This window comes from Rhipicephalus microplus, chromosome 1, assembly GCF_043290135.1.
Source record: "Rhipicephalus microplus isolate Deutch F79 chromosome 1, USDA_Rmic, whole genome shotgun sequence".
In the NCBI taxonomy this organism is placed as follows: Eukaryota; Metazoa; Arthropoda; class Arachnida; order Ixodida; family Ixodidae; genus Rhipicephalus; species Rhipicephalus microplus.
The window spans coordinates 238,190,088-238,213,416 of NC_134700.1; the positions used below are offsets into that span (position 1 = coordinate 238,190,088).

Consider the following 23,329-nt stretch of genomic DNA (forward strand, 5'->3'; position numbering starts at 1 on the left):
CAATACCACTCCTCTACTGCTACTGTCGCAGACCCTTACATATTGAGTGTAATCGAGCCGCACCGCGAGACGGTGTACCAAGCAATGCGCCTACGCGTGGGCAGCTCGAGAGTGTCCCTGGAGCACGCTGAGGACGTGTGCCGGCTGGGCGAGTGCAACCTGGGAAACCTGGCGGCCGACTCGTACTTCCACTACTATTCCAACCGGAAGCCACGCTCGCGCGACGTGCGAGGTAAATGAGTGGCTACAACGAAGAATAATAAACGTGCTGCACTTTTTCCCAAGCCGACCACATTAAAACATCTTATTGACAATAGATGACACAATTGAAACGGCTCCGGAGCAAAAAGCGAAAGTGGAGGCCTCACTAGAATGCTAGTGCCATAGATGCAAAAAAAGCGGAGTCATAGACGTAATCATAACGTGATAACAAGGCAAAATGAACGACCTGCAATCGCATTCATTAGAATATTAAGTATCATACTGCGCGCGTGTGCTGCAGAATGTGCTTTGTCTATCTCTCTTCCCTCTCTGCTCTCTATCTTTCATCTCCCCCATCCCCCTCCCATGCGCAGGGTAGCAAACCGGCTGTCTATAGGCTGGTTAACTTCCCCGCCGTTCTTTTCCTTCTATTTTTTTCCTTAAGTATCATACTTGATGAGCAAAATATAGTGAAGCGAAACTTTACGTGCAATCTTAAACTGAGAAGATACAGTTAATTCAACATGCTACCTACATACGTAGAAACACGATACAAAGAAAATTACAATGGGTGATTTTATAACGCTATAAGGGGATCTTAAACGCATTCGGAATTGTCACATTACTCTAACAAAAATAAAACAGCAAGAAAGGCTATGAAGAATCCAGGAAGGATATTTTTCATCGCTCTAAAAACGTAAGGATGTATGCGGTTTCATCACTGGCGTCCATTTATCCTGAATAGCTAGCTGTTCAGAAGACGGGGAACCAGCCCTTTTAGCAACTAAGTGCCGTAGCTTGCTCCTGTTTCTAGTGAGAGTTTTCCTAATTAGGCTCTTAGACCGCATTCTCTCTTTTTCTCACCCGACACGTGAAGGAAGGAACCGGCCGGTGAAGAAATGTTGTACGTCGCCACCGAGTACTCCATCATCTTCCTGAGGCTCTTTCCACTCATAGTTGCGACGACGATTGTCTGACCGAAAGGCAGCGCCGACAAGACGTCTCCCATCGTCACACTCGCTGTAGAAAAAAGGAATTCCCAAAATGGACATTAGCAGCAAGAGTTCTTTGATGTTCTAGTGAATTTTTATGTGTGCTACATTGAAAACGAATGATGCATATCGTGGCATTGAATACAGTCGCCTGTGCAGACGGTTATACGAATAAGTTTAAGCAACGCCATCTGGAGCTATTAGAGATGAAGTTCATGAAAAAGACGAGCAAGATAGCACTCAAGAATAAAAATAGCTTTATTTTTCGTCTCGTATTCTTGTTCTATTCAAAATGTTCCCCTGTTTAGCCAGTACAAGCCGAATTACGTTATTTTAGCTTCATATAACTGAAATTAAGACACAGTGTGCGTCTACGGGCGTGTACAACTTTCTACTCATGGCAACGGTTTATGAAGACACGCTCTATTCATACCTGAATGACTCTTGTTGGCTCACCTGTTCTTGGAATCGGTGCACGCAGACTACCTCCGTTCACGACAGCCGCATTCACGTTCGACCACACGTTGCGCGATCGTGGCTTTCGGTTGGAATAGTAGTGGAAGTACGAGTCGGCCGCCAGGTTTCCCAGGTTGCACTCGCGCAGCCGGCACACGTCCTCAGCGTGCTCCAGGGACACTCTCGAGCTGCCCACGCGTAGACGCATTGCTTGGTACACTGTCTCGCGGTGCGGCTCGATTACACTCAATATGTAAGGGTCTGCGAGAGTAGAGGAGTGGTAATGAACACCATTGGCGTAGCACAGGAAGTGGGGAGAACTGAAGGGTAATAACGCTCCCCGCTTAATCACTTCCTCTAAAATCCTTGGTTTTGCTTGCGTATACAAGCGCGCGCGCGCGCACGCGCACACACACACACACACACACACACACACACACACACACACACACACACACACACACACACACACACACACACGCAGGAACATACACAAAGTGTGTGCTACGGGATCTACATCTGCATAATCGACCTTCATGTGCTTATATATTTGCTAAGAATAAGAATCTTAATTAATATTTAATTGGTTAGATGGTTGACCTCCACTTCTCAAGAAAGATTTCTAGCTACGTCACAGTTGAACGCGAAGTGTGTCAAGCTGTACCTGAGGTTATAGAAAATAAACACAGAAATAGCTTTTTAGTGCTGTCGTGGAAAGAAAGAAGAGGCTGTGGGAAAAGAAGCCTAGATCCTGAATTAGTAATTATAGACTTACTGTATTTGGGTCTTGACATGGCATTGCTGATGTGGTTTGATTTTAATCGTGTCTCTTAAGGATGATTCTGAGCACACTTTCTTGGAGCCTGGCGCAAGTAATATGAGGTCCACCAAGATACAGGATGCCTTCCTTGTAACGTCACGATTCAGCGGCTATTGTCGCGTCCACTTATTCATGTATCCGTCTATGTCTACTGTGTGTACTTGTCTATGTGTATCCCTGGGAGTGTGCGCCAGTGGCACTAAGAAAAATTGCGGTTGATGAGGGAAGTCAGTGTAACTGCAGAGGCCACTTTTCTCTAGAGGCGTTTATTTGTATAACTAGACAAGCTCCTTACAAAGCTTGATATACGCTTTGATACGGTCTTTGCGATCAAAGTTAATATATTGTGAGAAGGGAATGCTATTTGAAGTCATCAGGGCTATCCACACAACATCTTGTCAATACTAATAACACCAGGTTTTCAGCCTGTCACAATTTCCTTCTCCCTATAGTGCGTAGCAATTATGGAAAACTAACTCTTAAATTTACAGGTGTATCCGTATGGAACAACATACCCTTTGAAATAAAGTTATGTCTCACATTCTATTCGTTTCGCAAAATGTTTAAAGAGTACCTAATCACAAAACGTGTTTGCTAAACTCTGCCGTCGTGCCTTACTCCTAATTTTAGTATTTCTTTTACTCACTATACCACTTGCTGTTACACAGAACTTTTCTTGCCTTGTTGTTATGAAATTTTAACCATTCTTTGTTTATTTCGTACAAAGTGTTTTTTCACTGCTTGCTGCATTGTTATCGCACTTGACTTATTCTCTAACGGAGGTCCCCCCGACAGTTTTCTAACTTCGGGACCTCCTCTGTACTGTAGAATTTTATTCATGTAAATGTATGCATTCCTAAAATAAAGTTTGATTTGATTTGATTTGATTTGATCAAGGCACTAGCGTCTGTTGATTGCTATGCCAGAAGAGCTTATTTTTTAATTTAAACGCTTGTGGGTTGGTACCTTCCGGGATCGACGAATTGATCAGAATTGGGTTTCCCGACCAGGACTTGACTCTCCCTTTGTCGTCAAAAGTGACTCTGAGAAAACCGAGATATTTGCCGAACCAGAATGCTTGAACGACGAGACCAGTGGTGCCATCTCTCATCTTCACTCTCGTTGGGTAAGGACCGACAGGCACGTTTTCGGGCGGGTGATCATTTCCTTGTGCAAAGAAAAAAAAAAGAACACACACACACTTCACGTTTGGTGATGACTAGTCAGCAGTATAGGGACAACAAGAACTCGTTGAAAGAAGGAACCTGTTCTGCGCGAAAACACGTTGTTTTGAATTTTATGAAGTATGCGAATATGGTACGAACAGCTGAGTAGGAAATTACGAATGTGTGCGCCCTGTACGCTTTTCTTTCTTGTATTGGAAGGAAAAGAACTGGAAGCTGACGTTCTGCTGTTAATGCCGCAAAGCATTTCTCCTCCCACGCGGGTCAGTCTCAAAAAACGAGAGTAATGACAAGCATCTAGTTTAACGAATAACTTTTAAAGTCTTGTCACACAGGTGAAGCCAAGAAAAGCAAAAGCAACAGACACGTATTTATTATAAAGTTGGCTTTGCGTAACAAATTGATAATTCGGATCATTGTTGAAAAAGTAAACATTTCTGTCAATAAAAAAAATTCCTGAAATTTAGGTTCATACATAGCAATTAAAAGTTTAATTATCGAATGTAGGCAGAAATAAGATGTTTTAAGGAGCGAGGAATGTTAGTTAGTACCCTTGAAGAGAAGAAAAGATGCGTGGTCACACTTCTGGTGAAGTGTGCAGACAAGACGCAACGCGGCCTATTTGGCAAGTGGATGGAGAAATAGAACTATAAAAGTGCACCCACGGGCTAATAAGATTGTTGCCACAAAGACTGTGCAGACACACCGCACATGCTTTTTTTGTTTTCCTATGAAAGTTCGCTTGGTTCCGGTTCAACAGGAGAATTATCTTCAGTATAGTGTTGAAAGTCTGGGTGACATACGCGACCGTATTAGCACGTACCATTGTATAGAAATGTGTTAGTGTGGCCGCCGATAATCAAGTCCACGCCGGTGATGTTTCGCATCAGTTCAATGTCCTGCATATAGCCGATGTGCGTGATGGCTATGACAATCTTGGCGCCCATCTTCTTCAGCACCGTCGCTTCTCTCTGTACCGACTTAGCCACGTCGAGGAATTCAACTGACCCTGTAAAGTATTGAAACCCAACAAAGACATCGCTGTATGTCCTGCTGGTAGCACTTTGTTAAAGTTTTCGTTCAGTAGATATACAGTTAGGTGGCTGTTCAACACTAAAAGAAAAATGAAAACAGACAATTTTGCTATATTTAGTGATTCCAGACTTTTCACATATATGTCCTTTTAAACGCTAACTCTCTTTTGGAGACCATCACACTCCTTTGGAGAAGGGTCGGAGGCATGATTCCCCAGAAGAGAGTTAACGTGTATCTTTGAAGAGAGCTGCACGTGTGGGAAGTCAGTATTCGAAAAAAAAAAAAGTGAGGTGCGCATGACTTATGGTAGTATGAAACTAAGGCATCTCGCAATCTGTTCCGCAAGGCTGGGTGCAGAAGTGTTTGGGGTGCACCTTTCAGCTTCTCTTGTTAATGATCTATACAGAATGCTTTGGAGATGATTGAGCGCGGGCCGGTTAATGATGATGATAATTTTCTATCAACACACGACGAACCTTGACCATAAAAACTATGCTCTGAAATTCCTAAAGTGCTTATGTACTACCTCTTTGTACCGAACGCTTGAATGGTCGTGGAGGACGTGTCTGTTCATGCCGGTGATAATTTTCGATTCATGACGCACAGTAAACTTGAACCATAACAGCTCCGCTGTCAAAGTAGCAGGCATTACTTCTTTCTTGGAGCGAGTGTGTGTATGTATACGCGGGTCAAAGTCAATAGTCTTTTTTAAATTCTTTGTTGTATCTGTTTCAAACCCCCGTATTCACAAACGCTCCTCGACTCGACTTTCGCCCTTCACATGACAGAGCTGAGCAGTGCGACACTGCTCGACTGAAAATGACGCTGCGCTACTCAAAAATAGCAGTAGGTTATCCCTTATATGCAGTGACTTGCCGTTCTTAGAGATGGCGCTCTCATCGGCTTTCTTAAGTGAAGGTGAAGCGTTGAGTGATGGGACGTTCTAGAATACGCGGGTAGGTGACGTTTGCAAGGCAACCTCAGCAGAGTCATATAATGTTTATATTGTCCATCTGCCTTCATAAGATCCGGCCAACATGCTTTCAGGCAGTGCGTTATCTTGGAAAGCATACTTCCGATGATACCGTCATGGTTATTGCAAATTCCGAGATGGCACGAACAATAAATATATTCTGATCTGGCACCCATATTAGAAGTTTGTGTTTAACTTAGCTTCAGAGAAACAGGAAAATGAATTCTTTAGAAATCACTTTGCTGCCTAAAACACTGAATCCAAGTTTTGTATTATGTGACAAGGAACATTTTTATCCAACAATAGTACATGGTACTTTAGAGAACACGAACATGACGTAAAGCGTACACAGTCATGAATGGCATTATTGACGTATCATGAGGAATGACGAACTTTCACATCTGCATATTGTGTTACGTTGATGAACAAGTGCATCATGTTAATCTGGCAATGCGAAGAAGGCTTCACTTCAAAGCAGATAACCACTGATTGATTTATTGATTCACTGATTGATTGATATGTGGGGTTTAACGTCCCAAAACCGCCATATGATTATGAGAGGCGCCGTAGTGGAAGGCTTCGGAAATTTCGATGACCTGGGGAAATTTCCCAAATCTGAGCACACGGGCCTACTACATTTCCGCCTCCAACGGAACTGCAGCCGCCTCAGCCGGGACTCGATCCCGCGACCTGCGGGTCAGCAGCGGGGTACCTTAGCCACCTGAGCCCCATGGCTGGGCACAGGTCACCACTGAAGTGAAGTAGAGTTAAATTCTCGGGGGCATTTCAATCTTATAACATTTTCTTGTGAAGCCATGTGATGTCACTATCGGGACAAAAAATATAAGAGCGCACATATGCAGCGTGCATGCCTCATATGCATAAAATTATCTCGAAATATTGTGGTTGCTCGTAAGTTGTTGGACGTCGTCATTGCACAGGTAGAGGGATTTGTAAATAATACACAGCTCATTTGAGCACAATTTCAAGCCACGAAAGTAATACAGTCGTGTTAGGCAACAAGAGTGACCTAGAGGTGTAAACAGGCAGAACATTGGCAATACGACTCTTCTAGCGTGACCATTTTCCAAGCTCGGCTTGCGCGGTAACATTGGGTCATGTGACACCGCTAGTGACTAACGTTCGTTTTCGTTACCAGTATCGACAGCACGTTCAAAAAGCTAAAAAAAAAAATGACGACCTCCCTTAGCAAAGCGAGGCCTGTTGGCTGAGAACGTCAACCACTGAGCGGCACTCGTGAGTTGCTGGGCGCCGCATTATCTACGTGCATTATGAAAAGTTCAAGGGATGTGGCAGCATACCTTGTAAAAGTTCGCCAAATGTTGTGCCCATAAGTGTCACCGAGAACGGGCCAAATAAAAACACAATGCCCAACTTCATCATCGGCGGACCTTCAATACTTAGTTCAATAAAACAACAACGAAGAAGAATAATATGCTTAGTGTGTTAACTAGATCCAGAAAATGAAGACACTGCATGGGTATACAAAACAAGAACAATAATAACAGATGGTGGGAACATTATCTTTCTGTTCATTGGCGTAGTCAGTAGGTGAGGATGTGAGTTCAGCCCCTTACTGATAATTGTCCGACTTTCATGTGTACATAACACATGTATGCACGAAGATTTACAAAAGTTGGATGTAACCCCTTCCCTCTCTCAGCCGCCCTAAAAAAGATTCGCAGCGTCCCGGCTTCTGTAGTGCCAAGAAACGATGTACCATTTTCAGCGTTACTTGGCGTATTTCGGCATTGAATTCATACCCAATTTACCTTTGAGCTAGGGCATGAAAGCGTAGACAGTAGCCCGAAATCAACAAGTGTGCTCATTCGGCCAATTGGTTTGTTGAGTTTGTGCCATCTGCCGGTATATCCTAAGACAAATCAGTCCATAACGCCAACATAAACGCCAGATGGCGAGACGGAATCACTTTCGCACAACAACGTTAGCCATACTAGCGATTATGAAACACTCTGCAGGGTTATTCAGGGAGATCAGTGGGCGTATTTCGTAACCCTGCGCCTAATTAACGACTGATTTCCTGTCATACGTCATTTCGAGGCCCCTATCTCAGCAATAATGCTGACAGGTGCTCGTCAGAATGCTTCCACGAAGGATAAAGAGGATATAAAACAAGATCGATTGTCCCTATTATTTTCTTTTTTAGCGTCAAAAGAAATACAACAAAGGCACCTGTTCCTGTTCTTATTTGTTTAAACATTCCCCGAGAGGTCACACTGCTTACGTAGTACTAATAAAGTTGCAAAGCTATTCTATATTGTATTTACATGAAGCCTCATTGATATTAGATTTCAAACGTTGCTTTAGTGTATTTTATATCATAAGCCTGATTTTAGTGTTTCTCAACTTTGTCGAGAGAAGGGAAAGAAGCCCCAGTCAACGGTACTTAGCACGGCAACAATACACGTTTTATAACTCTGTAAAACAAGGCATCTTAAATAGTGCTATAAAAGCTGCCGAGGTAACACCTGAAAAAATGTTCATCATGTTAAGTACGCTTTATGGAAACTTTAGAGGGGTGGGGGGTGAATTTTTTATTAGTGTTGCCTTTCAATATGTTCTTTTACGAACATGATTGTATCTATTCAGAAACCGTGAAAGCAGAGGCCCGAAAAGAAAAAAACAAACCATTTTGTCGCGCAGAGAAAAACGTGGCTGATCCCCCTCTGTAGGAACCGGTATAACACGAAAGTGAAACGTGTCGTTACAGAAGCAGTAGAGCGTTTATTGTGCATAGTTTCAGAAACAGCAGCATATCGCAAAGTCATGTTGAGAACGGTAAGCAGCTCGAAACTTCCAGCACACAACTCAAGCTGAGAGCACGCACGAAAATAGCGTACAGAGGACGAGAACAGGTTAACCACTGTCACAGTTCGGCACTTAAAGTGCGCGCTGTTCAAACAGAAAAAGAAAGACACATAAAACTAGCGCACAAGTATACACAGGACACTCGCGAAGAACTCTCGAAATTCCCGCATCGTGTATCCGCAGCGTGCTCCTTTCGTAAACGCGGCCGCGGCTGCCAGCGAAGTGACCTTCATCCTCTGCCCAATTACAAGCCTGATAAGTGCGCGCGCAGGCGAGGCCACGCTCCGTGGGGGCGGCGCGTCGTGAAGGCGACGACCTTTGGAGCGCACCCAACGTGAACTCGTCGCGCCATCTTGCCACTGATAACGAGAACACTCGTAGATTTCGAAGCTCTGGAGACTGCCGAATGGTGTATGGTGGATATAAATGCTTTGCGGTTGGCATTCCAGAAAAAATACGCTTGTGACGTAGTGGTTACCGCCGTGTCCTCGTCCTGGAGATGTTGCTGTTTCAATTCCGAGCGACAAATGCTTTTTTTTCAATCTCCTAATACATAAATCTTTATAGTCACATTCGAGACGGAAGTACGTCAGCAGAGCCATGGTGGACCCTGGCATAAAACGCTTTCAAGTTAAAATGGATATATTTGACTCTAGACGTACTAATAGAAGATTGTCGAAAAAAAATAATTCGAAAGGAAAGCCCTCGTGGAGAGCCGGTATAGAGTGCTATTGATTTTACGTTTAACTTTCTTGCCTGCTGTATTATGATTGCAGGCAGCCTAACAATCGTGTAGATTACGTCACCAAAAATGAAAATTTCTTGTTAATTTTCTATCGCATTACAGGGCATGATAAAGATAAAAAAGGTCGTTAGTTCATGCCTCAAGCGCTTGAACATTATTTACAATAGCCTTGTGCTTTCTTTTGGGCCACTCACCTGGGTTGGAAAGGACCTTGGTGTCCTCAGTAACGGCGCCAATTATTCCAATCCTGGTATTCTGCATCCTCGCCATGATCGACTTTGGTACGTCGATGTGGCGCAGACTGCTAGAGCGAGAAAAGTCGGTATTGCAGCTGACTATCTTGAGAGATGAACGGGAGACCTTTTCGAGGAATGGAGCCAGTCCTCGGGGCCCATTGTCGAACTCGTGGTTCCCGAGGCACTGTGGACAAACCAGCACTCGTTCATAGGAACGTAGGTAATCATTTTCATTTTCTTCGTTTTCAGCTGGATATGTTCCTCTGTAAGCTTATTTCCACCGGTGCCATCTTTTGTATTAGAATATGCGCTCGATAGTAACATGTGCCAATCAGAAGCCATATGAAACGTCGTATTCATAACAGAAGTGGGGCACGAAAGAAAATAAATAACACAAGTACTGTGTATTAAAGCATCGCCTTGACATTGCTCACTTCTTTTCAAACTCGTATATTGCCTGTTTCGTTCTCCGGCTTCTGCGTGTTTGCGCTGCATGAATGCAACAATGAACGCATGTATAACGTTTCTATTATGACCACGTCTTTTCTGAAACACTTCGGTGATGACACTTCCCACGAAAATGAAAGTCGCTTAGGCAGACTCGACAATGTCACCGAAGCCTCTTTATGCGTACCAATATGGCTATAGTATAGGCAAGAATCATCCAAGAAAACTCGAGCACTTAAAATACGTCTCATGTTCTAGCCTACAAGATCGCTAAGTCACGCTTGCCGGCAGACCATTGCTTTAGACACGGGAAACTCATACATTTCATATTCAACTAGCTCTCCCAAAGGCTGGTGACATATTCTGTTGATTTCTGCTGTACAGGTTTGGCTAACAGTACTTTGTCTCCTCATTCTGTCTGCAGGCAACGTTCGCAGTCTCTATAAAGTAATTGTATTGATTACAATGAAGTTGTTATTGACAGCGAGGAAGTTACACATACAGTAGAGAGATAGTGACACGCAACAAGAAAAAAGTCTTGTTATAGTGACCAAAATTTTTTTATACTTTATACCTATGCCGAGCACTCTAGTCACTCACCGCGTAGTCGTAGCCCATCGCGATCATCACTTCTGACACAAGGGCCGATTGCAGCACAGTGTACCAAGCCGTGCCTTGAAAGAAGTCGCCGGCATTCACAAATATTGTGTTTGGATACGTTTTCTTCAGCTCTTTTACCTAAAAAGACAATACGCAAATTACGAATGCATTAGCACTGCAAATGCACGACACAACACAGTAGCAGTGTTTCGTGTAAATTAGCTTGATGTGAAAATGTGGAGCGCTATAAGTGGCTACTTGAAAAGTAACACGGCCATCGTAAATATTTAGAAAGGTAGAAAACTGAGGCCGTCCTACACACAACCATAGTTATAGTAGCATTCGTATTCCCTCTCAACCTCAGCGGCACCTCTGGTGGCGGCCGCTGGCTACAAATGAAACGGAGGTCGCAGTTGTTTTACCATAAGAAGTATCGAATTACTTTTGAATGAGGTACAGTTCGGTAGCACGTGGCCAAGCGCATTTCAGGCTGCACAGAGGCGCCGATATCGGGACATGTTTTATGAAGGGCGAGTTAGGCTGTTCCTGCGAGTGCTCATCACCTCCACTTACCTTTATCTTCGAAAATAATAAATTAGACGATGAAAACAAGCAAGTGGTGGTGATTTTCACTCACAAGGACAGCTGACCATTCACTGTGTCACTCGAAGACATGTCATGACTCATCAGCAACACCTGTGTATGAAGTCACGTGGTGTAGCTTATAATAAGCGCGTCAGTTAATGCAGCAAACTACTTTGTGTGAGCAAAAGTTTGGCGTGAACGTGGTATAGGTTAATACAAAAGGACATTTTGAAATTTACTTTTTTTTGCACACTCTCCATGGGTGGTGTAGTGATTGTCGTGCTCGAGTACTGAACCGAAGGGCACGACACTGAATACCCTCCACCATGGCCGCATTTTGATGGATGCGAAATGTTAGAGACCCATGTACTTGGATTTAGGTGCATGGACATGGATTAACTCCGGGATCAAAATTTCCCGAGCCCTCCTCTACGACCACGTCCTCGCATTCATACTCCGCTTTTGGGACGCAAAACGCATTTGTAATGCCACGCCTACCACTTTGTTGGCAAAACACTGCATAATAAAAAAAGGTCGTTGCATGGCATAACAATGCTCACTTTGGTTACTATCCGGGCGATGCCACCGACGCACTGCTCCCGGTTCTCGGTGCAGAGACCGCCGTACTTGCTGCTCTCGTCAATGTGCGAGTGCACGTCGTTCGTGTGCAACACGGTAAGAGTGAAGTCGGCGTGCACTTGATGAATCCGAGGCGAGAACACCAGGAAGGCCCAAACCAGGACGCCGACAAGCCGCATAGCTGCCACTCTCTCTGGATGAATCTCCACACGGACTGCATCAAGTCTTTCTCGGACGCAGTTGTTCTTTCAGGTCAGACGACGAACTTCAAGGACAATTGAACGGGCTTGATGAAACTGTCGGTGTGCGCTTCGACGGGACACAGGGCAAAGTCGAATTTCGGCTGGCTCACTTGACCACGAATACTGTCTTCCTGAGGAATTGTTGTCGCCTGCCTTGCGGAACAACTGCATCGCGACTATACGAAGATTTGGTTACATCAATTAGCTTACGACCTGCGGCAAGCAACCGCGAGAATTTCGTTCCATCGTTGTTGTTCTTGTTGTTCTCCTATTGTTAGTGGCGCATACCCACTGTGGGGGATCGGCCAAGAATCGAGTGGCTTTAAAATTTACTGTTCAGATTTAGAATGATGTAGGTGTAACAGAAAGATTACCGATAGCCTAGGCAAGTGTGGTGCTTGATGTAATGCATACAAATATTTACATAAACGAATTTATTCTTAGAATATAGCAATAATCTGATTTTATACGTATATAATTATGTGGACATGTTAGGATAATGAAACTGGTTAATTAGTCAACCTATAAGTTTTATCAATATAGTCCCGGACGGCCGCGCATACTGTCCCATTAGAGAAACCATCGTTCCACGAGTGATAGTGGCATGTTTTCAAGCCACGACCCACTACAGGGGATATGAAAGGAACACAACAGGGGATAGGAAACGATCTGGCTGACACAGTGAACGGAACGCAAACTTGGAGTTGACAGATATTCTAGGCCCATGGCAGAACAGCTCCAGTGCGTTACACGCCACAAAAGCGCTACTAGCATTCTTATGGGCTACAGGCCTGTGTGAAACGTTGTAAATAGTGTAGTGCGTGTCTGTGACAAAGTGTTATGTGTTTGTTATGCGTGTATGTGACCGTATGTGTTTGTCGCTGTGTATATCATGGTCATCACCCGGCACCTGGAGTAGCATGTCAGGTGAAAAACCAGGCAAACTTCTCCAGCTCTCCTACAAAATGATTCTCTCTCTTACTCTACACATTCATCACTGGAGCAGGTATAGTTGTGCAGACAAAGACCGCTTAATGAGCGTCGTCCACACAACTTTGCTTGTTCTTCGTTTTTAGAATCTTTCTTCAAGAATAAACGGTAAATTCGATATTGGTATGCATGTCAGATCGTAGTGTGCCGTAAAGTTATGCACCTGGGTGATGGCAGTGCAGTTTTTCGTCAACACTTGTTTCTCAGTCCGATGGAGGCGGAAATGTTGTAGGCCCGTGTGCTCAGATTTGGGTGAACGTTAAAGAACCCCAGGTGGTTTAAATTTCCGGAGCCCTCCACTACGGCGTCTCTCATAATCACATAGTGGTTTTGGGACGTTAAACCCCACATATCAATCAATCATTGTTTCTCAGTCATAAACCCACCAAGATACTAGATACCTGCATTACATCCCCTCTCCCAAAATAAATAAATAAAATAAAACACACACACACACGAACACAAAAACCTTTCTTTAGCGTGCTTATTGCTTGATAGGAGCTCTTTGAGCGAGTTGGCGGATAATTTGCGTATGTAATATGCGTTGGGAGGCTAGTTGGTACGACATTTAAACGAATAAAACTGCGCGAGTGACGGGACACAAGTGGAATCAGTTGACAGGACCGCCACCGAATGCCATTCTTATTGAGTAGCCATGCCATTCTTATTGCCATCTTAATGCCATTCTTATTGAGTATCGGAGCCATGCCATTCTTTTTGAGTAGTTGATAACCTCCAATAAAATCTTTCGATATTCTTTATTCAGCAATTTTAACATGGCCGACGGGACTCCGTCAGGGCCCGGAGAAACTGATGGAATGCTATCTACTACCTCTGTTCATTCAGAAAGTCGTTATCACTTGGGGCATGCTTTGGTGGGGAAGATAACTGGGAAGAAAAGTGCTGCTCTAACCCCTTACCAATGATATCTAATGAATCTTTGATTGATGTGTCACTAACACAGTTGGTTTCTTTTTCTTCGTATGGTACACCTCCAAGAGTTCACGGGCTCCTTTGTTCCAGCTTCTTGCTTGAATTTCGGCCTCACGGAACGTCAGCTCTCACACGAATTTTCGGCAGTGGTATGAAAAACGAGCGCCATCTGCTTCCTTTTGATTTTGCGTATACTCCCTTAACCGCTCATAAAGCAGCGGCCTGTTAGCCCTATGTACGACTTTCCGAAAGACAGCGATATGTCGTACACCACTCCCTACACAGATTTAACATAGGACGATGCACGCTTATTCGAGCATCTCTTTTTCTCGCTGTCCTAGCTGCTTTGTTGTGCAAGAGCAAAGCTGTGCAAATCACCATTGAAGCTAACGCAGCTTTCATTTGCACGCAGTTTTGTTTGAATGACAAACCACTGCACTCTCAGAGTGACAGTCTGCTCAAGGACTAGCTAAAGAGCTCTAGTTCATACTCCTTGAAGCTAACGGCGATGCTGACTTCAGAATAGTGTGCGTGAACTGCTTATATTTCGTCACTGTTGAAAACATTAGTCACAACCAAATCTCAAGTATCCATCAACATGAGAGTATGAAAGACGTCTTCAGGAAGTTGCTAAACTATTGATGGTGGAGCCATAAAAATGACGTTGAATCACGAGAAGCATGGTTTCTTAATCAGTTGAACAGTGTATGAGACGCTGACATCTGTTGCGTGACTAATGATGCTGCAGGTACCTTAGCTTAACGCTGGGCTGATATTGCTTGCTTTCATGAGACTATCTTTCATGCAACCTGGCGATGAAACCAGTTGCAAAACCACATGGAAGTCAGCACTCTGTCATATTTCAGATAGCAGGACATTAGTTTATTATTTTTTCTGATTATTTTATGTAATTTGTTTTCCAACTCCAATTTTATGTCCCGTATTTCAACCAGTTCAGCTGCTTCTTCGTTTGTCTTGTTGCGCTGTTTCAGTTTACTATTGACGAACCAACTTGCCTAATCCTCAAAGCAAAGTTGACATTTGCAGGTCGGTCATGTACAATCTGAAATATCATTGTGAACATACAAGCTAAGATGTGACACAATATTTTTGCCCAAAATAATGTGAGGTAGTAAACAAATCAAAACAACAGATACTGTTTGTAGGCATGTGACAGCAGAAATGGTACAAAGTTTGCCATACTTCGAAATATCCCGTCTGAATACATTTGTACTTCATTTATTTGAACGCTTCCACGAAGCCAGTTTTCCTGTTATTGCGCCCTTCACGTTTTTTTGTCGAGCAATGGGGGTTTCGGCTTGCTGATGAGGTGTACTGGTGATAGGTGACACGGCCCCTTTGATCGTAGGAGCTTAGGGCGTCAAGTATGTGCGGCGACGCAGGACACGGCGTCACAACGAAGGTGTCAGTCTCAGATGTCGCGCTTACATAGCCGCGTGTGCTCGGACACAACCATCTGGCACTTGTGGTTGCACCGACGGGTTGCAACGAGACGACGACGAGGAGAACGTCACCAAGCTCAGGGGCGGATCAACGCTCGAACTGGTTTTGTGGCGCTGACGACACACCACTGGCCGTCGGGCCACCGCTATCTGAAGCGGCAACTCGAGACGACCGCCGGAAGGGTCGGCACTGGGGGGAGGCTTTATAGTCGCTCGAGGAAAACGCCACTCGCGACGCTCCAACCGACGAGGCAACAAAGGTACGCATGCTTTTTGTGAACGCTATTTCTCTTCCATTCCGGGCAAGCTTTAACCAGCATGCTAGCACCGTTTGTACAGGTTTTGGCAGGAAAAGAGCTAGAACCGATTTGTCTGAGGTGTTCATAACTATAGCGCAAGGCACAACTTTGCAAGTTCGTCTACTAGGCGCGCGCTTTCCTTAGATACCGTTATAGGTACAACCCGTTTACTTCAGTCGAAGTGCAACGCGATGAGGATTAATGTACGTGTCACGTGATCGACAAGTCGTTGCCACGCTAACATTCTCTCTAGAGCTCAAATGGAAGTTTTCCAGACCCACTGCTGCTATTAAACTAGATCATCTATTCTTATGAGCACACATGGAACTTTGACGCCTTTTGCTGGAATCAATATATTTACTGTGTACACTTTATACTTGCTAAACATTTACTTAATTCAGATGCGGCCTAGTAGCTTAATTTCCAAAGCGTTTTAAAATTGCGTTATTTATTCATTATTCTATCTTACTGATGTAGTATGCGCGGTCAACCAGTGCATATGTTGAGGTGAATATTTCAGCCCCTAATAACGGGGAAGTGTCATAGCAATATGTATAACAGGGCAACCGAAAGTTATGGCATATTTGTTTGCGATATATTCGCTATTAGTTCTTATCTACACGTGTGCGTTTCTGAAAAGCACTGCTATTTTTTCTTCAATATTGTGTACCTTTAGATAATGTACTCCTCTACATTGAACTAGCGTGGCAATCAGTTCTTGAAAATATTAGGCAGTGATTATGATGCTTGTACAATTGTACACAATCGCCCTGTACGAATTATGGGATGACGCATGAGTCATATTGTCATTGCCCCCATTATTCTATTTATGTCAGCTGCAGACAGAATGCCCTTACCAGAAATATCCATTACGATAAAGCCTGAAACAAAAAAAAAATACGTTAAGCCGAAATAACCCATGAGATTCTGATGCGTTTTCAAACAAGTACAGCGCTCGAACAGAGCATTCATCACCCAGACATTTCAAGTTGTAATGTTGCCATGGCTACATTTGTGGCTTGGAGTTCTTTGAACCTTGCGTTTCGAAATGTTAAGTGCTTTGAGTGGGTAGAACTATACCGATTTTTTCACATTACCCTGGCCAAACGAAATTCCAACACTAGGAAGCTATGTTTTGCGTTAGGAAAATGACCATTTGGGCAGGTTGGATATGAATATGCATTTTCGGAATAAGCTGCGCGAGAACGAAGGAACATGGTGCAAGTAATGCAGACATCCGTGATGCATGTTATTTATGATGTTGGGTCCTTTTTTTTTCACTGCTCATTTCAAAATACATACATTTCTGCGTTACACATTTGGTTCTATAGATAAGTGGTTGCGACAGTGGGGCTCTTGCATCTAATTATGAATATTATGACCGTTCTGTCGTAGTGAATCATAGCCACTTGTCTTGTGCCCTGCTCCAATAAAGTCTCGCACATGTCGCAAAAGGTGTAGTCGGAAGAGAGGACAGCGTCACCCTCAGCATGTAGCATGGCCTTGACCACAGACTTGCGTTATTATCAGTTGGGCTTGGTTCCAATGCCTCTTTGTTTTAAATGCGAAGCATTTCTTAGCAAACTTTGGCGACTTTGAGCGTATCTATCTATCTAGCCGCTTACGTTTTGGTGCTCTCATGGTCACCCCCTTAACTTGGCGTGAAACGAAATTAGCGTGAGAGGGTAAGATGGTTTGAAGAATATGACGCGCTGGTCAAGACATGAATATTATCACAATCCCGTCGCGTGCGTTGTCAAACACTTCCCGCCAGACAGGGGCACATACCCACGGGTAGGTATGTGCCACAGGTGATTCACACTTGATATCTACCCAGGAACGATGAAAACATACATGGGCAATTTTGACACGTGAGCGTTAAGAAATACCCGACATCGGTAGCGTCGACCCGACGAATGCAAAGAATAAACGTCAGTGTTAAGAAAAATCTGACATAGGCAGCGTTGGCCCCCCGATGAGTGCAAATAATAAATTTCAGGGTCCCAGCAGGAATCGAACCCAAGCATTCTGCGTGGCAGTCAAGCATCCTACCACCGAGCTAATCCAGGTCTCAAAACTACCTTTCAAATAGACGCTAATCTTCGTGAAACGTGAATAGTGGTTGCAGTGGTGCCTACCCAATTTTATAAACATTACATATGTACACCTTTGATACAGCCGTCACGTCGGGTTAACGTCCATTGTGGTTAGGTGCCATGTGCTGCAGTCGATTTATGTAGCCGTGTTCAGGGCCCACATCTTCACGAGGATAAGCGCTTCATATCAACTTCTAGTGTTGCTAATACGCATGTTCTAGTTGTCACCATTGCGCAAGTGCAAACAACTGGTTATATAAACATCTTCAACTCTTTGACACATGTCTGTGCGTGCAACATTTTTACATATATTTAGCACCATTGCATGACATGTCGCTCAATATAAAAACTTGCAACACGGTAGCCTTCTCTCCGCATGCTTCACATAACGTCGATTCCCAAGAACACTCTGCCAATTTTTTTTAGTGCCGAGCAATGAAAGACTGAACATAGTAATTATGAAAATGTGATCGACAGCGTTTGGAGAAAAAAGCTCCATAAGTTTAACAGGGCAACTATGACAAGGTATAGCTCTGGTTGCACTTACATTCGCAATTCAATACGATACCGCGGGACGGTTGAACTATGGCGACATTACGTTGCAGCACTAAATTACGTGTCCTTCGTATTTCATTCCATGTCCACGCACATGTAACTGCAATATTTTTTTTTCTTGGAATTTACAAGTGACCCCTTTATTTTAGGTTCATGAAAGAGAGAATGGCTGGTATTGCCCACCTCCTGCTTTTCGCTGCCCTTTTCGGTGGTAAGTATTCACAAATCCACATTAAAGAAACTGCGTAATAACGTGTTAACAGCAACTGTCAGAAACTATTCAGTTCACGAAGGATGATGTAACAGCACACAATTTACGCGAATCTGCTATTTGACTAACTAGTTGTACAATTCACTGGTATAATGATTGTACACGGCAGCATTTAAACGCCAACATAACTTGTTTGGGAACGCTAAAGAAATGGTGTTTCGTTCGCATTTACAGCTTCCTGGGCGGGTGGCGCAAAAGATTCCAATGCATTCATGGACCTAATCCTTCTCCAGAAAATGCCAAACCTTGTGCGATCAAACTCGAGACTGTTTCCGAATGTAACCATCCCGGAATTTAAGTTCAAGGTAAGGTTGCACTGCTACCTCGTGGAAAATATTTTGTTTTTCATATAGTACGTGGTGTTCTATGTGTCCTTCTGCCCCCAGTTCCCTTTTTTGCATAATGTTCCTTAAGTACCATCCATTAATACATGAGCAATGACAGCTTCACTTCAGGGAAGTGTATAAAGAAAGGATAACTTTTACGCGAGTTCGGGATCTTAATCACTTTTCTATTTTGCTAAAATTCGTCCTTATGTTCAGTATATTTGCTTGCCATGTTTAGAGGAATATGTTTTTGAAAAAAGGAAGCGTGAATCGAAGTCTATAATAATTTAAACGCTGGCCTCATAACGACTTCAGCATTTCCCATCATGTATTCAGAAATAGTCTTTAGCGTTTCTGGTTTTTGGCACGACAAACATGTGCACTTTGTCCAGCCTTACTGTTGGCTGCTTCAGACGGGTAATCAGCGTACTTTAACCTTTATTGTCCTTCAATGTCCACTTGAAGCATGGTTTCAAATGAAGTACATTTCTACATGATAGCATCTGAGCTCGCCGCCGGTAAATCAGAAAGCGATTCATATAGCTGACATATATAAAACAGTGCTTGTTGTGTTCATGCCCGTTTGTTTTGGAATCCAGGTTGAGAATACGCGGGGTCTCAATCGTGACCTCAAGGTCAAGATGAAGGAAGGAGCGGTGAGAGGTTTCGATACCGGCATTCGCCGTACCACTGACTGCAACCCACCTGCACCCGTAGCATTCAACGTTAGTGTCTCCTGTATTCTCAACTTCAACGGCCTCTACACCACCTTCGTCGCAAAGGTATGTGCTCTTGCAGGTAATATAAGCATAAGAACATCCTAATTGCAGACTAATAAGATTGCCTACTTCGTGAACATTATCGCAACATAAGCAGGACCCCTACCTTTTACAGCGAAAGCTGTCATGGGATTACAACAGGAGATTTTGATTGCTAGTCATTCTTCGCCACCCCTGCTGCCGCCACCGGTGTCTGTGACCCGCGTTTAGTAAAAAAAAGAATACCCAGGGTGAGATAGGATTTTAACCAGGGCCCTCTGCGTGGCAATTGAGGAGCCAATCACAGACTTGTGCCTGTGATCAGAAGTTTTTCACGAAAAGATCCTATACTGGTGCCATGCTAGAAGTCATGCAAATATATGGTATATACAGTGCAACAAAAGTGTGAAATAATGACCAGGCACAACGCAATGTGAAATGCATCATGAATGGGCCATTCTTCATTCTCGTCAGCCACAGCATCAACAAAGTTGAAATAATGCGTAAGAGATTTGTGGCGGGTACATCGCTTCTACTCAGAACGATGAATGTAGGCTTAATAGATGCCAACTAACTTTAAAAAATATGATGATTCATTGCGTAGTGATTACTTTGCAAGTGTTCTTGTATTTGTCGCTCGAATGGAATTTACAGTGGAACCTTTTAGCCTTCTCAGTGACTGTGTGGCGTGTTTCAACCCAGGCCTGGTTTCTTTAAAAAAATAGTCTTTCTTAGGATACTTCAACGCAAAGATTTCAGTCTGTCTGTCTGTTGATGACTGTCCAGCCATTCAGGAACTCGATGAAAATTTAAGCTTGTGCTCAAAGCCCCCCAATATTAACCTAATATCATACTTGTGAACATTATCAACTAAAAAAAAAATAGTACGCTTACTTGAGACGCAACATCAACGTGTTAGGCAGTGCCTCTTTTCATATAGAAACTGCACAGATACGTAATTCTAAAGACTGAAATGTTCATTAGGCTGTGCTGACAATGCGACGCTATGAACGAAAAGTGGGAGCTTCCTACGCTTCACTAAAAACTTCTGCAGCTTTAACTAAAACGACTCTGCACAGCCACCTACCAGTGGTTCTGCGTTATTAAGTAACTTTCGTTTCTTCACATTACTGCCAGATGGCGCCATATCTCAAGCAGTGCCTCCAGATAGAGAAGACTATCGTCTTTCAACGTCCTTTGTAGAGACGCACGGAGATGGGCGGCCAGTTTTTTTGTTTTTTTTTCTTTCTCATTATTCCCGTGAATTTACAGTTCAAGCTAACCGATCTTAAGTGAAGCGTTCATAAACATGAATGTTTCTTTAGTTTCTGTACAAGCTAAGAAAATTCATTGCGAATGTCGCTAGAAGTCACATTATGTGGGCCCATTTATATCACGCATTCAAACACGCGTTGATTATAAAAAATATTATAACCTGGATGCAAAGCTCTACTCAACGTTCACGCTGAAATATTCCGTGCACACTCTGCTATAATCGCACAACCCTCAAATGTCTGGAGACGCACCACAAATATGATTGAACCACAGAAAACCGTTTTACCTTCGCAACGAAAGAAATAGTCTCACTGATGCACAAAGCTGTCCGACCCATGACGTCCGTCTGCTGCGTGCGCCCGTTGATGTAGGCTTCAGCACATCCCCCTTTGGGGAGGATACGACACAGGCTGCTAAACTTGTATCTGACTACATCGAAACTGGGAAACATGCATTGAAGGCTTCTCGTGGGTGTAGCTTCCGCACAAGAACTGCAGTAGAAATCTAACAAAATAATTGTGCCACGATAGAGTACCTAACCTATTGGAATGGCGCATTGCCTACAGTTTGCATGCCTGCGCAAAACTACCTAATTTACGGTGGGAGAAACATTTAGTGTAATATCGGGTAGGTTTTGCAGTTCTTCAAGAATATTCGTAATTTACTTGTGCATTAAATATTACAAGCAGCGTTGTAGCTTGAAAAGATACTTGTCAATGCAGTTTTGAAATATAAATTGATTTACCTTCTAGAATCAGTTTCTACAGTTTGCTTTTCGTTGTAGACGCTGCGTCGTGATCCCGCTTCGAGCTTCGGGGGCTTCGTTAGGATATAAACGATTATGAAAACAACACTTGTATTCTGAGATTTAGAAAGTCGGGATTTATCTTCAGCCTTCCACAACAAGCTGTATTCACGCCATGAAAGTGACTGTTGATTGTTATTCCGCGTCGGGGCAAATCCTTGGCAAACAATATCGACACACAAAAGCTCCAAAAATTCAGCAGTAGGCTGAGTGCTTCCTACTGTAGGCCTTCTAAGTTGATTCTGCCCGGAGGGCCAGCCATAATGACGCGTATTCGCTTGCCATATTGCCTCACAGTTCTGAGTACACAACCTGCAATCTAACGTGTTAGACAACACTACACCTTACAACTACTGAAACAAAAACTCGGAAGATGAGTGACTACGCGCTTTTGATTTACCATATTTATTGAACACGCATCCCGAGCCTGGGGAGAGCCACAGGCTTAAAAAATAAGGCATCCATTGAACGTTTTCGTTTCGATGTGTTCGCAGACTGAGGGCGACAACCTCCTGGGCACCGAGAAGCGCGTTCCCGTCAACGTGACCGTCGTCGATACCACGGGACGCTTCGAAGCCACGTCAGCTACCGGACGGGCAGGCGTCGTGCGAACTTTCCACATCGACAAGATCAGGCTGCGCACTACTTACGGCGACAACCTGCACCTCAACGACGCACGCAAAACGGAATTCCTTCGCCAGATCGAAGAGAAAGTGACGGCTGTGCTGTACGATGCTCTTTACAACGAGTACATGCACCTTCTCAACCGTGCACTAGATGGGCTGCGATTTCCCAATCCCTGAGTCGGCGATGTCTGTGATTGCCACAGTACATGATATTAGTGAATGTGCGGACATAATAGCAACAAAGTCCGCAGCCAGGCGACAAGGTTTCGGAATGGCACCACAGTGGCACAAGTGCTGCAAAGATGAATGCACTCAAACAGAGGAGCCGAGAAGAGCATTTCTTTTTTTTTCTTTAAATTATTATTCATATTAAGAAAAACGATTTTGCGTGCCAAACCTATTGTTTATGCTATAAGATCACTTCACAATCATGCTTTTTATAAGTTGCAATAATTGAATCAATAAAGCTTTTAACACACGTCCATACTACAACTCTGTTGTTTGTTGCACCAACCAGAGAACGATGCGACTGCATTAAGCACTGTTTCGCAATTGGCAGGTGTAGTTTACTGATTGTTTCGCACGTTAACATATCATTCATTTGCAATGGTGGACAAATCTCACTGAAAATGTCAAGAAATAAGAACACTCAGAAGCGCCAACGCATGCGGATTCCAGTGATGTTATTTCATTTTTGACTGAAGGAGCGCGAACAACAAAGATGCAGTCAGACAAACGTGAGGACCTTGACAAAGTCACAGCCTGAAGCTTTTTTGCGTCATGGAACCTAAACATGGCTCTGGTCTTGAGACGCAAACAATGTCTTCTCACATTATAAAGACTACAAGATGTGTTAGCAAAGTGCTCAACTTTCACATTGAATCGAAATGCCATTTTCGCTGTTACTCACTTTCTAAAAACTTTCGCCGCGAAACCCCTTAGTTTGAGACAAGAGACATCGCTTCGGATGAGGGAACGTAATTCCTC

At 43.6% G+C, this 23,329-nt stretch overlaps 2 protein-coding genes across 2 annotated transcripts in view; one reads left to right on the plus strand and one right to left on the minus strand.

Moving 5' to 3' along the window:
• LOC119166172 (snake venom 5'-nucleotidase) overlaps positions 1 to 12,189 on the minus strand; it is a 16,583-nt gene extending 4,394 nt beyond the window's left edge. The window contains exons 1-7 of the mRNA XM_037417927.2: positions 11,685 to 12,189; positions 10,540 to 10,677; positions 9,451 to 9,676; positions 4,477 to 4,662; positions 3,436 to 3,636; positions 1,650 to 1,910; positions 1,066 to 1,221 (exon numbers count right to left, since the gene is read on the minus strand). Of these exons, the coding sequence (XP_037273824.2) occupies positions 1,066 to 1,221; positions 1,650 to 1,910; positions 3,436 to 3,636; positions 4,477 to 4,662; positions 9,451 to 9,676; positions 10,540 to 10,677; positions 11,685 to 11,882 (1,366 nt within the window). The 5' untranslated portion in view covers positions 11,883 to 12,189. The remainder of the gene's footprint in view (positions 1 to 1,065; positions 1,222 to 1,649; positions 1,911 to 3,435; positions 3,637 to 4,476; positions 4,663 to 9,450; positions 9,677 to 10,539; positions 10,678 to 11,684) is intronic.
• Positions 12,190 to 15,289: 3,100 nt separating this feature from the next.
• LOC119159485 (salivary anticoagulant protein P23) lies at positions 15,290 to 22,824 on the plus strand. The gene is made up of 5 exons (XM_037412258.2): positions 15,290 to 15,591; positions 18,431 to 18,492; positions 18,727 to 18,857; positions 19,478 to 19,660; positions 22,211 to 22,824. The coding sequence occupies exons 1-5, from the start codon at positions 15,305 to 15,307 to the stop codon at positions 22,517 to 22,519; spliced, it is 972 nt and encodes a 323-aa protein (XP_037268155.2). The 5' UTR covers positions 15,290 to 15,304; the 3' UTR covers positions 22,520 to 22,824.
• Positions 22,825 to 23,329: the final 505 nt, after the last annotated feature.